Below are 12,427 nucleotides of genomic sequence, written 5' to 3' on the forward strand. Positions count from 1 at the left end.
AAACTGGATAAACATCTTTCTTGCTTAATTAAGTCAAAACTCGAAAGTCAATTCGTGTCATTGTATTTATTACAGTTATCCAAAATCCAAATACATTCCATCAGCTTTATTTAGCATTTAGCAGTATGTATATAACTTAGCCTCATACTCTAATTCCGGTTTCCAACTACAGTGTGGAAGGAGGGAACATCAAAGACAAGCTACAATGTCAATATGCTTAGCCCTTAAGGATAGGTTTACTCAAAGCCAAAACTAACTGAAATTTTCAGCCAACTCTATATTAAATAGGACCTTCAACGGGTACCCATCAATTCCAATGAATCGACATGATCTCTAGTGCCGAGCATGGTGCAGCTACGGGCATTCAGACAATCGAAGAAGAAGGAGGAGAAAAGATCGAACCATCCAATCTATTAAATGTAATCGACTAACCATCCAAATCTTGTTCTTTCACCTTTTCGCTTTCTCGTAAACTTCACGTAGCTTTTTGTCTACAACTCCAAATGGAATCCCATTACAGTTAACGCGAAAAGAAACGTATATTCTCAAGGTTTTTTTTCGTTTTACAATCAATGAATATCTTCGGCAGCTTGAGCCCCTTTTCCAATATAATTAACTAACCATATTAGAAATTCGAGTATCCTGATTCCTGGCATCTGCAGCAGGTAACGAAGCAACATTTATTTAAGGCTTCTGTACGCACGAGGCTTTCAACATTACCGGCTTGATATCAGCTGCTACATAGCATACCATGTTTGAAGATATCCAGAGAAGAAGAGAGATAATCAATTGGTTGAGAAGTAAACTGCCTGATTGCCCGTAGAAGATGGGATATAGTTCTGTAGGCACCATCTATTATTTTCTTTTTGCTATATTACTGGGAAAACTGAATCAAGATCAACTAGACAACTAGTACTATATGTATATATCTTTTTTAATTTTTAGATAGGCAGGAAATTAAGGAAATGACTGGACAGTCTAAATTATTGTGATCTGCAGAAAGCAACCTCCAACTAACGCATTAGATGTGAGCATGGAGGGAAGGTAAAAAGATTTGTCAGTACTCATTAGAGTTAGATGCGCTCCTGTGCAATTGCCTGGAGGCAAAGGCAAATAGGGCAAATGCACGCTTTGTTGTTTTCCTGATTTAATGTCTTGTTCGGTGTTATGCACTATGCGCGCACCTTGATTTCAGAAGAAGTTTCTGGTGGCACTGGCGATGGTGGGCCTAGTGGCTGCCGTCCACAATGACAACCTGTGGATTGTATTTGTCTAAAAGCCAGCGTCCTGCCATAATACCATTGCCATGTTTGATGTTCATTTACTCCATGTGGACCTTAGCTTATTTTTCCCAGACTCTTCAGTCTCTCTCCCCACTTCTATGCCACAAAACCATAACTCTGTTTGTTGGAACACCTTACAAGGAAGTATGTTACTGTGTCTACGTGGTCTTACGAAGGGTCTACGTCTCTCTCTGACATCTTTGAGACACCCGATTCTCTCCCTCTCCGCTAATACGACCAAAAGTTACTAATCAGCATCTCGGTTCACTTCGGGTTTGAAAACCTTATCAACTTATCTTGTCCAGTCCTTTGTAAAAGCTCGTAGGCCTTCCCTGGGGTCTACCCAGTGTAAAAGCTGATGCAAACTTATCGCAACAACTTTTACCTCTCGGCGTACCTTAGCTCAAACACTGTCGTCATCAGGCCAAGAAGAAAAAAAAAAGAAACATTAATGTCGTCCACAAGCTAATCAACGTGTCATTAACAAGTTGCCCAAACCATTGTTATCCTTACCGGCGGCTTTTTTCTTTGGCGAAGGATAAGCGTCTGCATTTCATTTCAGACTATTATTTCTGACATTACAAACATTTAAGTCTCTCATAAATTATTCGGCTGTTAGATTGTGACCCTTTGTCAAGGCTGTCAAAAAATGTGTGGAACTTGCATAAGCGACCTTTTTGTTTGAAGTGTTGCCCTATGATTAGGAGAGAGATACAAGCAAAATATATTATTATATATATGAAGCCGATCGCCACATTAATACTGCGTACATTCTAGAAAATTGTCGAATCATCTAGGTACTTGGTTTAAAAATTTCGGAATGGGTATAGAGAGCAAGACTGCAAGAGTGTAGAATATACTCTTAAAAAAATATTAAAGAGAGGGAAGAAGGGGCTGGACATGATTTAATTTTACAGGATGAAGCTTCCGGAACCTAGCATTATGAGAAAGTTTGCGTAACGACCATTGTTGCTTACTTTAGCCGATGAAGAATTGAAATAAGCCTGGAGAATAGTAATGTGATTAGGGGAGAAAGAACATTGAAAAACAAGCAAGAAAAGAACATGAAGTAAAGGCTTTTTTTCACATTTGTAAGGAGAAAAAGTAAGGTGAAAAAGGGCCTGGAGGGTCTAAGAATAAGACCCCACTAGGTTACCAGCATTTAATAACTGCAACAAGGAATCATTAAGCCTCAAGTGCACGTATGCATTTCTTGATGCCTACTGATATATGCCTATAAAACATCCTCGTTTCTACTCACACGCAATCTCCCTCTCCCTCTCAGAAGCCAAAACCCGGAAATTCCTAAAACATTCCCCCTTTCTTCGGAAGTCATAACCCCGTACAACCCCAGACCGGGAACTTTGCAGAAGACGCAGAAAGGAAACACTATACTGAAACCAAATGCGACCACCGCCAGCAGAAACCGCGCAGCACCTCATCCACATGTCTCCACCGCTTTCCTCCGGGGAACCACAATTGTCCTCCACTTCAACCTCAACGTGTAACCCCCATACTTGCGGGTGGCGGCCTTACTCCAGCTCAAATGACTTTGAAGCTAACGCAGCCATGGTCTTAATCATTCTCTTCTGTGCTCTAATATGCTCGCTGGCTCTTAACGCAGCCATCCGCTGCTTTCTACGTGGCGGTGGTGGCCGCCCGCGCCAATTTCGCCACAACAACATTCCCCAAACCCAGCAAGAACTTGAACAGAGAAAGCCTGTCCCAGAGGTAGCTGCAGCAAGCATGGTGGCAGCTCCGACGCTGGTTTACACAACCGGGTTGAAGCTGGCAGGAGCAGAGGCTGAATGTGCAATTTGCTTGTCTGAATTCGTGGAGGGAGAGGGCATTCAAGTGTTGGCAAAGTGTAAGCATGGATTCCATGTACAATGTATCCAGCAGTGGTTGTCTTCCCACTTCTCTTGTCCCACTTGCCGTTCTAGTTGTCTTTCACCATCTCCATCCTCCGAAGAAACTACCCACCAATGCGTCGATAGCAGTTCGCAAACAGTGATGCCCGAGCGGGAACGGGAACCGTAGCAGCTTTGCTTGCTCTTCTTCATAGCGTATGTATGCAATTGGCTTTAACATATTTCTTTCGTTAAGTTTTTTTCTTTTTTCATTTAACCAGTACAACACTGTATTTAACATTCAATACCATTCTTACGTACGAATTGGAGAACTTCAAATGATATCAAGAACTGTACCCATAATTTATGACAAAAGAAACTGAATTTTAAGGATGTAGGAAAATTATAGTAATTAAGAGGACCTGGAGAGATCGAAAGCACAGATCTATGAAATTAGAAAGGCCTCTGTTAAGTAGGTACCGTAAGCGTGAGATATCTTAGCAAGCATTCAATGACACGGTAACATACGTTCTGAGGCAGCTTCCAGTTGCTTTTCTGGTAAATAATCGCAGATTTAGGCTCGGGCTTCTAATGATGATAAGTGTTTTGAGGGACGATCGGCAATGATTTAGCAAGTTCTCTGCCTCTGGCATTCCTTTTTTTTTTTTTTTTTGTTTTTCTTTGCCTCCGGTATTTAACTTCCAACTAAAAGCTTCTTTCTCTATTGGAAGACATTTGGACTTCCTGCACTAGCTATACCTGTACAGTGTACATGGTTGGAGTTGGGCCCTAAATTTCCAATTCCATCTGCTTCCCATTTCTTTCTGATCCTAACCGCAGCCCAATTCTTCCTCGAGTGGATCAGTTAAGCCTTCGGTTTTTAATTGGACTATAATATTTCCCTGTTAAAATTTTAAGATCCTTAAATTCTCTTCCACTAGGAGTATTACGAATACTGACCAAATCAAAATTCTCATGCAATCTACAAATAGATCGCAAGCCAGAAATCCGTTCTCAAAAGCATTCTTTGATTAAAATCTCTTTTCCTTATTTTATTAACAAGTGCAAACCATAATCCCAACACTGCCCCACCACTGCTTCGGCAATGTAACGCAACTGACTTTTAGACTTTCTGGGACAAATATAAAATGATGATGAAGATAAGAGCACTGAAGTCTATACGGGCACACTACGCAAGAGTAACCAACATTCTTGAAAAGCATCGACTGATGGTTGCCTACTATATAATGGAACTCACCAGCCTTTTACTTAGACGGATTAATCCAATTGATAAAAGAAAGAGAGTCCTTTTCTTTATCAACCAAGATTTTATCCTTGTGAAAGCACTCTGAAAGTAAAATCATGAATGCATCAATATTTAACCTAAAAATACCCCTTACTGCAAAACCAAAAACAAAAACATTTAACTTTTGGCTTGCTTAAGATATACTGCAGTCAAAAATCACATTACATATATAATTGTTGAGCCAGGCAACATTGCTATCATTATAGAATACAATAATTATCTGTTAACACTACAAAACAATGTAGCATATAATCATACATATCGACTAAGTTATCTCATACATCCGTAAAGGATGAAAACAAAAAATCAAACCAAAAACAAAAATGAAAACCAAGCCAAACTAACCGTCACCAATCCGAAAATCCAAAACCACAAAATGCAGATGGAAACAGCAAAAAAACACAAGCACATATCTAGAAGCACTTCCTGTGAACAATGGAAGGCCCTGATTCATCATACTCTGCCTTTGATATCCACATCTACATTCAACACCCAAAAAAAAAAAAAACAAAACATTAGAATTAAGCATTGTCTGAACCCTGAATAGATTTCCAAGTATAAATAAGTAGAACTTCATTTATGAAAAATGCTATATCATCAGAAGCATTCAACGTAAGATAGAAGCACATTAATCTGTTCTTTCTAGTACAGGCTTTTTTTTTTTTTTTTTGTGGGGGAAGAGAGAGCATGAATTGAACAAGCATCGTCTGCTTTCTTCTAAGTTTCAGGCAAGTCTCTTTGTTCAATAGTGTAAGGTGATGCTCTTTTTTCAGCATAAAATCTTGAGCCTTTCACATTAATCAAGAATTAGATTTACTCTTCTCATACAGCAAACAAAAGATAAATTAAAACGAAAACACGACTGTGAAGCAATATACTCCATACCTGCTGGAATGTACTAAGGGAAGCCAAAATAGATCCACCGATCCAGACACTGTATTTTCTCTCTGGGGGTGCTACCACCTTAATTTTCATGCTGCTTGGTGCAAGAGCTGTGATTTCCTTGCTCATACGATCAGCAATACCGGGAAACATGGTGGACCCACCACTAAGCACTATGTTACCATACAAGTCCTTTCTAATATCGACATCACATTTCATGATTGAATTATAGGTGGTCTCGTGAATTCCAGGAGCTTCCATTCCAATGAGTGATGGTTGAAATAAGACCTCAGGACAACGGAAACGCTCTGCTCCAATGGTTATTACCTGACCATCAGGTAGCTCATAGCTTTTCTCAATTGAAGAGCTGCTTTTAGCAGTTTCAAGCTCCTGCTCAAAGTCAAGTGCCACATAAGCAAGTTTTTCCTTGATGTCACGTACAATTTCTCGTTCAGCAGTTGTGGTGAATGAGTAACCCCTCTCTGTGAGGATCTTCATCAAGCCATCTGTTAGATCTCGTCCAGCAAGGTCAAGCCGGAGGATGGCATGGGGAAGTGCATAACCTTCATAGATAGGAACTGTGTGACTGACCCCATCACCAGAATCCAGGACGATACCTGAAAATAATAGCATTATAACAAATTAGCATTCAACTTTGAGGAGCATCATGTTGTCTCAAGTGAATCATACTACTGCTACAAACCTGTAGTACGGCCACTAGCATAAAGGGATAGAACTGCCTGGATTGCAACATACATGGCAGGAACATTAAATGTTTCAAACATTATCTGTGTCATTTTCTCCCTGTTGGCCTTAGGATTGAGAGGTGCCTCCGTAAGGAGAACAGGATGTTCTTCAGGAGCAACACGAAGCTCATTGTAGAAAGTGTGATGCCAAATCTTTTCCATATCATCCCAGTTGCTAACAATACCATGCTCAATAGGGTATTTCAATGTGAGTATACCCCTTTTGGACTGAGCCTCGTCCCCCACATAGGCATCTTTCTGTCCCATCCCCACCATGACACCTGTGTGCCTAGGCCGTCCAACAATACTAGGGAAGACAGCCCTAGGAGCATCATCTCCAGCAAATCCAGCCTGTTTGAGGAAATAAGTGAGGGTTATTAAATCTTACAGCCTTAAAGTGAAAAGCAAAGACACCAGAAACTGACTAACTGATTGTTCTCACCTTAACCATTCCAGTCCCATTATCAACTACAAGAGGCTGAATATCTTCAGTGTCTGCCATACTTTAGACTGACCTAATAATGGAAAACAACCAAATTATCCATTTGAATATATTGCAGTCCCTCAATTATTCAAGAAAAGAGTGCACGAGCATCATGCAGGACACTAAAAACTTTGGACTTTGGAAAGAAATAAACTTTCTAAAACTCGGACATCTTGAGTAACCACGTGTAGGTGAGTAAGCACATCTAAAGAGCAGGTGTTACAAAGTGAATATAAATCCCAGAAAAATTATTTGACACCCCCAAAATCCACATGTCAACACTTTTTTTTTTTTTTTCTAAAAATAAAGCATATAATCAAGGAAACTGTCAATTTGAGTATATCCAGAAGGTGGTGTTTTGAAGAACTTCATCGCAATTCTCAATTCGAGCACCATCTAGTCACAGATCTAATGAATTGTATTTAGTAACTAAAAGTTACTGTCACTAGAAAATTAAAGACCCCGATCATCAAAATCCATAAACAAGTTTTCAAGCAGATCGATATCCAATATAATACTCAACAGACGGTGATGAACAAAACGGTTTCAGTAGTAACTCCTATACACAATACTAGTAAAATTTTGCACATGCGGTGGAGTTTGAACCACACCAACAAGTGAGCGCTTCAGCCCCTCAAGCTACCAGAATTGAACATGGAAGTTGATAGAAGCAGAATCGCAACTCAAAAACATGGAATTTTCAGAAAATAAAAAATGAAGTTGATAGAACCGGAAAGTGAAAGAGTAAAAAATAATCCATAATCTAAAGAAATTGAAACAGAGCATACAGCTGGGAGCTAGAGAAGAAGAAGTTCACCTGAAAAACCAAAACTATTACAATTAAATTATTAATAACAACCTCGGAGGAATTTAAATCCTCAACAAACGTGATGGTAAAAATAGCAGATGGATCGAATATAAAAATAAAAGACTTTAAAAGGGAATGAGCAAACCTGCGAGTGGAAATGAAGTAGAGATGAAGGCAAAATTCAGACGAAATGCGAAGAGTAAGGAGGGGAATCTAGGATAGTGGGCTGAACAGTGCTCTCTTTTTCTTCAATCCCACGGGAAGGACCAAAAAAAAAAAACAAAGAAAGTAAAGACAGGTCCCAGATGCCAGGTGGATACTGCGGGATGGGCCTGCGGCAAAGGCAAGTGGACCGCTGCCCTTTTTTTTTTTTCTTTTCTTTTCCTCCAAGACTATAAAGCTTTTTAATTTTATTCTTTTGGTTTTCCACATATTTTTCATTTCAAGTTTTTTCCCTTTCTTTTTTCTTATTTTAATTCTGTTAAACTGCTCATCTTTTTGGTTTTCTTCCAAAATTCTTCATGTTATTTTAATTTAATTTTAGCATCTTCAACCCCAAGGCCCCAAGTATCAATACAACTGTGATACATTTTTGAAGCAAAGTGTACATTGTTTTTCCCCTTAGTTGTATTGAGAAAGGAGAGATACTTTTTTCCCCAGCATGTGCCTTTTTTTTTTTTTGGCAACCGACATGCCCTCTTTACTTATAATTAAAACTTCTTTTTGCCTTTACATATTTCTTTTATATATGCCCAATGGCCAATTTCCCCTTTTATATGAAAGAAGTCATAATGTGCCTTACCTTTACATGATTGTCTACCATACAATTATAAAACACCAATTACCCAAAAAAGTGAGTGAATTGCATTATTGGTGGCTAAGACACTGTTGAAGGCACAAAAGAGGGGAAAAAGAATAAAGAGTCTTAGCCACCAATTACCCATTTTGTGTTTGATTTTTAATAAATGGTGTCTTTGATACATTTACAATAAAGGTAATGATAACTCTAAAAATTATTTATTATTTACTTGAAAATAATGATAAAATAAAAAATTTAATGTCTCATTGTTTTTTTTTAAACGATTGAATTACACGTATCAAGTAAAATTTGCTTTAACCTCGTAACATAAGCTTGTTGGTTTTATAAACTTTATTATTATGTTTTTTCATTTCTATTTTCTAAAGTTGAGTATACATTTCTTTGAAATTTTTGTATGTAGTGCTCTGTGGAGTGTAGAATGGTAGTTTTATTCAATGATTACATAAAAATTTCTTATCACGCATTTAATCATTTTTACATAAAGTAAGAAATATATAAGTTAAAAGCTACACTCTCCTACTAATAGTTCTGCATAAATCACCCATAATAGAATAATCCTATCAAAATTTATACTCTTTATAGTACAATAATGCCTACACTAAAATAAAAAAGAGCAAAGTCTATGGGAAGCATTACATTGCCTGGCCCAAATAAAAAGAAGAAAGGAAGTGACTGAAAGGGAGGCCCATATTGATTAAAGAAAGCTCAAAAAGGCACAAAGACTGGCCCAATAGTCCACGTGACAAACACGTCCTACTCCAACTCCTGCTTGGGTTTCCTAAAACCCTGAAATCGGAATAATCCCAAAATGGGGAAGAATCATCAAACAAATAAGCAGGGAAAAATTGGGGAAGAAAACCAGTAATCGGAAACAAAAGGAAGATGTGGTTAGCAGGGGTGGTGAAGAACAGCATTAAGGGAGGGCATGGTAGCATTGGGAGTTTGTTGGTTCGGTACATGTCGAGGAGTAGGGCAGTGAATGTGAGAAAGATCAACCCAAAGGTACCCATTCCAGAAGCTCGTTCCATCGCCACTTCTCTCTACGACATCATCAAGGACCACGGCCCTCTCACCGTCTCCAACACTTGGATCCACGCCAAGGTTCCTCTTTCTTTTCATCCCTTCTTCTATTTTTTTATTAAATTTTATTATTTACTTTATTTTTGTGATTTATCATTTCAAAAATTGCCCAGCGCCTCCCCCAACTTGCATCATTTCGCCTTGCTTTTGATTGACTTCTCGATACTCAAGTTTATAGCTGCAGAAGGTTTTACTTTTCCCTTCCATTCAGCATGCATTTCTTGCCTGGTGGATACAAAATTGAACTTAAGAACTGATTTTTAACATCGTTTTATTTTCTTGATATGTCAAAAGTTTTCCATGAATTGTATACATATAATTCCAGAGCATTCTGAACTGAAAGAGGCGAATTCACTGGTATTAATTAGTTGATATCGCGTATCATCATTTGATACAATCTTTGTTTACATTTTCTCAATATCTTTTTGCCACTTAATTGCATTGAGTTTGCTAATGAATTAGTTGCCTATTTGGCTTCAGTATTTTCATACCAACTACTCTGATAACGCTGTAATTCTTTTTCTCTATTTTGTATTGTGTCCTTTTTAATATTGTCAATTTCTGATGATGTATTGAGTTCTTCCTTTCCTTTTGATCACATGGATTATGTCTACACCTTTATGCATAAGGGGTGTAAGCAGGGGGACATGTTAGGGTCAATAACTTCTGGTAAACACAGTGGGAGCCCTTTGCCTAGTCAGTTTCCGTTATTGCCTTTTATACGTGGAAAAGGGTTACTATATGTGCTTTGCAAGGCCAAGCAAGGCAGTCGAATTTTCAGCACCTTGGTGATTGGATCTCTAGCATAATGTGATACTGCATATTAGGAACATTTACTTGTGTACTTGTGTTCAGTTGGATATCATGCACTCTTCTAGATCTCTACTTCAGACATGCATTGTGCAGGTTACCATCATTCTGCTTTGCATTTATTGTGTTGTCATGGGGTCTCGTCTTTATAGTGAAAGAAGGGAAAACATTATGATAAAGATAGAATGCTATTTAATCTTGTATATTTATACAAGCTTCTTGTTTCTAATTTAGATGCTTTTTATTCTAATGACAGGAAGCTGGTATTGGTGGATTAAATAGCAAAACACACATGAAAATAATGCTCAAATGGATGCGGGGCAGAAGAATGTTAAAGTTGTTCTGTAACCAAGTTGGGTCCAGCAAGAAATTTTTGCACTGTACCCTGCCTGAAGAACCTCAAACTAACCAATTAGAAAGCCCTTCAGAGCTTAAACTGCAAACCAAGAAGCCTTCCCAAAAAAGAAAGAAGAAATCTAAATAAAATGTATCTTGGCTCTTGCCTGCAATCAATTTTGTTGCTATGCAAGATCCATTTTGATTTGAATCTTCCTTTTTGGCCGAATGCTTCTACCATGTTTTGTCTGTTGTTTTCCTATTTTAATCTTTTAGTTGCAGGCCCCTTCTTACTTTCTCAATAGAATTTTTTGAATACGACTTTGATGAGTTTTAATCTGGTCTGATGGACTGAAACATGATAAGCATGTTTACCTGGTTAATGGTTATGCATTCAGCGTTTTGAACTGGCCACTAAGATTGCTTTTCCTCTTGTGAAGATTTTATTCTACTTATCTTAACAGCTAATATGGCATATTTCATGTGTCTGCTGACTATTATTGGATATTGGGATGGAAAAATTGTGGTTATTTTTTCAAATTGGGTGGCCTACATTGTTTTATGATTGAATCGGTTTCGATGTCAGACTTGTAGGGTGGAGATTTCAATACGATCATGAAATATGTTGAAAATTTTGCTGTTTTTCCTCCTGTTTCTGTTATTCATAGGAAGGGCGAGGAGAGATGGTTGTGTATGTTGAGGCAGAAGTTCCCCTCAGACTCAGAGTCTCAACCAGGAAGTTGCTGGAAGTTTGGTTGATTTGGGCAAGATAGTGTAGCACTCCTGTTTGTCGACACTCTTATCTCCCTAATGCTTGCTAGCAGTGATATAGGAATGATGTCGGGGTATATTGGTAAGTTAATGTAGCTTGAAGTCTGTAGTGATGCATATGGTGTGGAAAACCAAATATCTATTGCTGATTCAAGCATGCATATGCTATGAGGTAAGAGTGGAGTAATGTGATTGTGTGGATAAGTAAAAAATAAATGGGTTGGCTTGGCAGCTGAAAATATCTTTCCAAGTTATACAAATTGAAGCAAACAAAGTTTTGATGTCACTGCATACGTGTGTGCATCACCTGGGAGGCTTCTGGTTGGTTTGCACTTAAGCAGTCCAAACACTAATAACTGTTCACATTTACTGGTAATTATTGAGCTCTTAGGTGCTAAAGTAAAGAAAACATGATAAGCGCTTGAAAATGCAATCATACATATATAGGAAACAAAAAAATTACTATTAGTGAATGATCGATGAAAAATGAAATATGAATTTTCATACTGTAAGTTCTAAGACAATCATTACAACAAATAAAAAATTTACCCAATCATTAGAGAGCTGTAATAATAACTATAATGTCACATACCAATATTCAATATCCATATCTTATAAAAAGAATTATAATAATTGATTAGGTAACTACTCATTTAATTTACGATTATATAATATCTTACATTAGTAAGAGAAGAGTGAGTTTTAACTTTATAAATATGAGTTTTTTCATTACTTATCAAACATATATTTTAGATTGAGAAAATAAATCCGTGATTTATAAACTTATTTAAATTCTATTTTTAGAGTTTAAGATCGTATGATGTTAGGTTTAAGTTCTAATTAGTGATATTTGATATCAATAAAAAATAGAGTAAATCTTGATAATACAAATATAGACCTTCAATCATCTATAAGATATATTTTTTGGATTAAAAATGTGTTATAAATTTAATTAAATTCTATTTTTTGAGTTTAAAATCACATAAAATTAATATTAACTTCTGACTCATAAAATATATATATATATATAAATACCACTAAAGAAAATGTTCAATATATACATATATACTAGAAAAAAGCTCAAGTGTAGTATCTGTTCTTATCAGTTTAATATCTGATACGCGGGTCATCGGTCCACATGATATTAAATGAATTTTTAAAGGGGGAGCGTCCACCACAGTGGCTTGCTATCGGGGCTCTCGCGCGTCGCCCAAGTGTTGCACTACAGCTCGGGCCTGGCGCACCCCACCA

General features: G+C 37.5%; 3 protein-coding genes and 1 non-coding gene across 5 annotated transcripts; 3 read left to right on the plus strand and 1 right to left on the minus strand.

The window, feature by feature from the left end:
• The first annotated feature begins 2,545 nt into the window (after positions 1–2,545).
• LOC18605908 (RING-H2 finger protein ATL79-like) lies at positions 2,546–3,475 on the plus strand. The gene has a single exon (XM_018117868.2). The coding sequence runs from the start codon at positions 2,688–2,690 to the stop codon at positions 3,321–3,323; it is 636 nt and encodes a 211-aa protein (XP_017973357.1). The 5' UTR covers positions 2,546–2,687; the 3' UTR covers positions 3,324–3,475.
• A 1,137-nt stretch (positions 3,476–4,612) lies between these two features.
• Positions 4,613–7,640, minus strand: LOC18605909 (actin-7-like). Of its 2 annotated transcripts, none has more exons than XM_007039214.3 (5): positions 7,505–7,640; positions 6,510–6,582; positions 6,025–6,418; positions 5,325–5,938; positions 4,613–4,918 (listed from the first exon to the last, which is right to left on the minus strand). In XM_007039214.3, the coding sequence occupies exons 2-5, from the start codon at positions 6,567–6,569 to the stop codon at positions 4,853–4,855; spliced, it is 1,134 nt and encodes a 377-aa protein (XP_007039276.1). In that variant the 5' UTR covers positions 6,570–6,582; positions 7,505–7,640; the 3' UTR covers positions 4,613–4,852. The 2 variants fall into 2 exon arrangements, with proteins under 2 accessions (XP_007039276.1, XP_007039275.1); XM_007039213.3 differs by having other exon boundaries at positions 7,369–7,505.
• A 1,284-nt stretch (positions 7,641–8,924) lies between these two features.
• LOC18605910 (tumor necrosis factor receptor family protein) lies at positions 8,925–10,819 on the plus strand. The gene is made up of 2 exons (XM_007039215.3): positions 8,925–9,280; positions 10,326–10,819. The coding sequence occupies exons 1-2, from the start codon at positions 9,062–9,064 to the stop codon at positions 10,551–10,553; spliced, it is 447 nt and encodes a 148-aa protein (XP_007039277.1). The 5' UTR covers positions 8,925–9,061; the 3' UTR covers positions 10,554–10,819.
• A 1,418-nt stretch (positions 10,820–12,237) lies between these two features.
• Positions 12,238–12,425, plus strand: LOC148763831 (U2 spliceosomal RNA). Its single transcript, XR_016025618.1, has one exon. It is a non-coding gene; the product is annotated as a U2 spliceosomal RNA (small nuclear RNA).
• Positions 12,426–12,427: the final 2 nt, after the last annotated feature.

The sequence above is a fragment of the Theobroma cacao genome, chromosome 3 (genome assembly GCF_053813885.1).
Source record: "Theobroma cacao isolate CCN51 chromosome 3, ASM5381388v1, whole genome shotgun sequence".
In the NCBI taxonomy this organism is placed as follows: domain Eukaryota; kingdom Viridiplantae; phylum Streptophyta; class Magnoliopsida; order Malvales; family Malvaceae; genus Theobroma; species Theobroma cacao.

Excerpts from the sequence above, each read along its gene's own strand:
- LOC18605908 (XM_018117868.2), top strand. The coding sequence starts at position 2,688 with ATGCGACCACCGCCAGCAGAAACCGCGCAGCACCTCATCCACATGTCT.
- LOC18605910 (XM_007039215.3), top strand. The coding sequence starts at position 9,062 with ATGTGGTTAGCAGGGGTGGTGAAGAACAGCATTAAGGGAGGGCATGGT. Across the intron at positions 9,281-10,325 it reads ACACTTGGATCCACGCCAAG|GAAGCTGGTATTGGTGGATT; the intron begins GTTCCTCTTTCT and ends TTCTAATGACAG.
- LOC18605909 (XM_007039214.3), bottom strand. The coding sequence starts at position 6,569 with ATGGCAGACACTGAAGATATTCAGCCTCTTGTAGTTGATAATGGGACT. Across the intron at positions 5,939-6,024 it reads TGCTAGTGGCCGTACTACAG|GTATCGTCCTGGATTCTGGT; the intron begins GTTTGTAGCAGT and ends TATTATTTTCAG. Across the intron at positions 4,919-5,324 it reads CCCTTAGTACATTCCAGCAG|ATGTGGATATCAAAGGCAGA; the intron begins GTATGGAGTATA and ends TGTTGAATGTAG.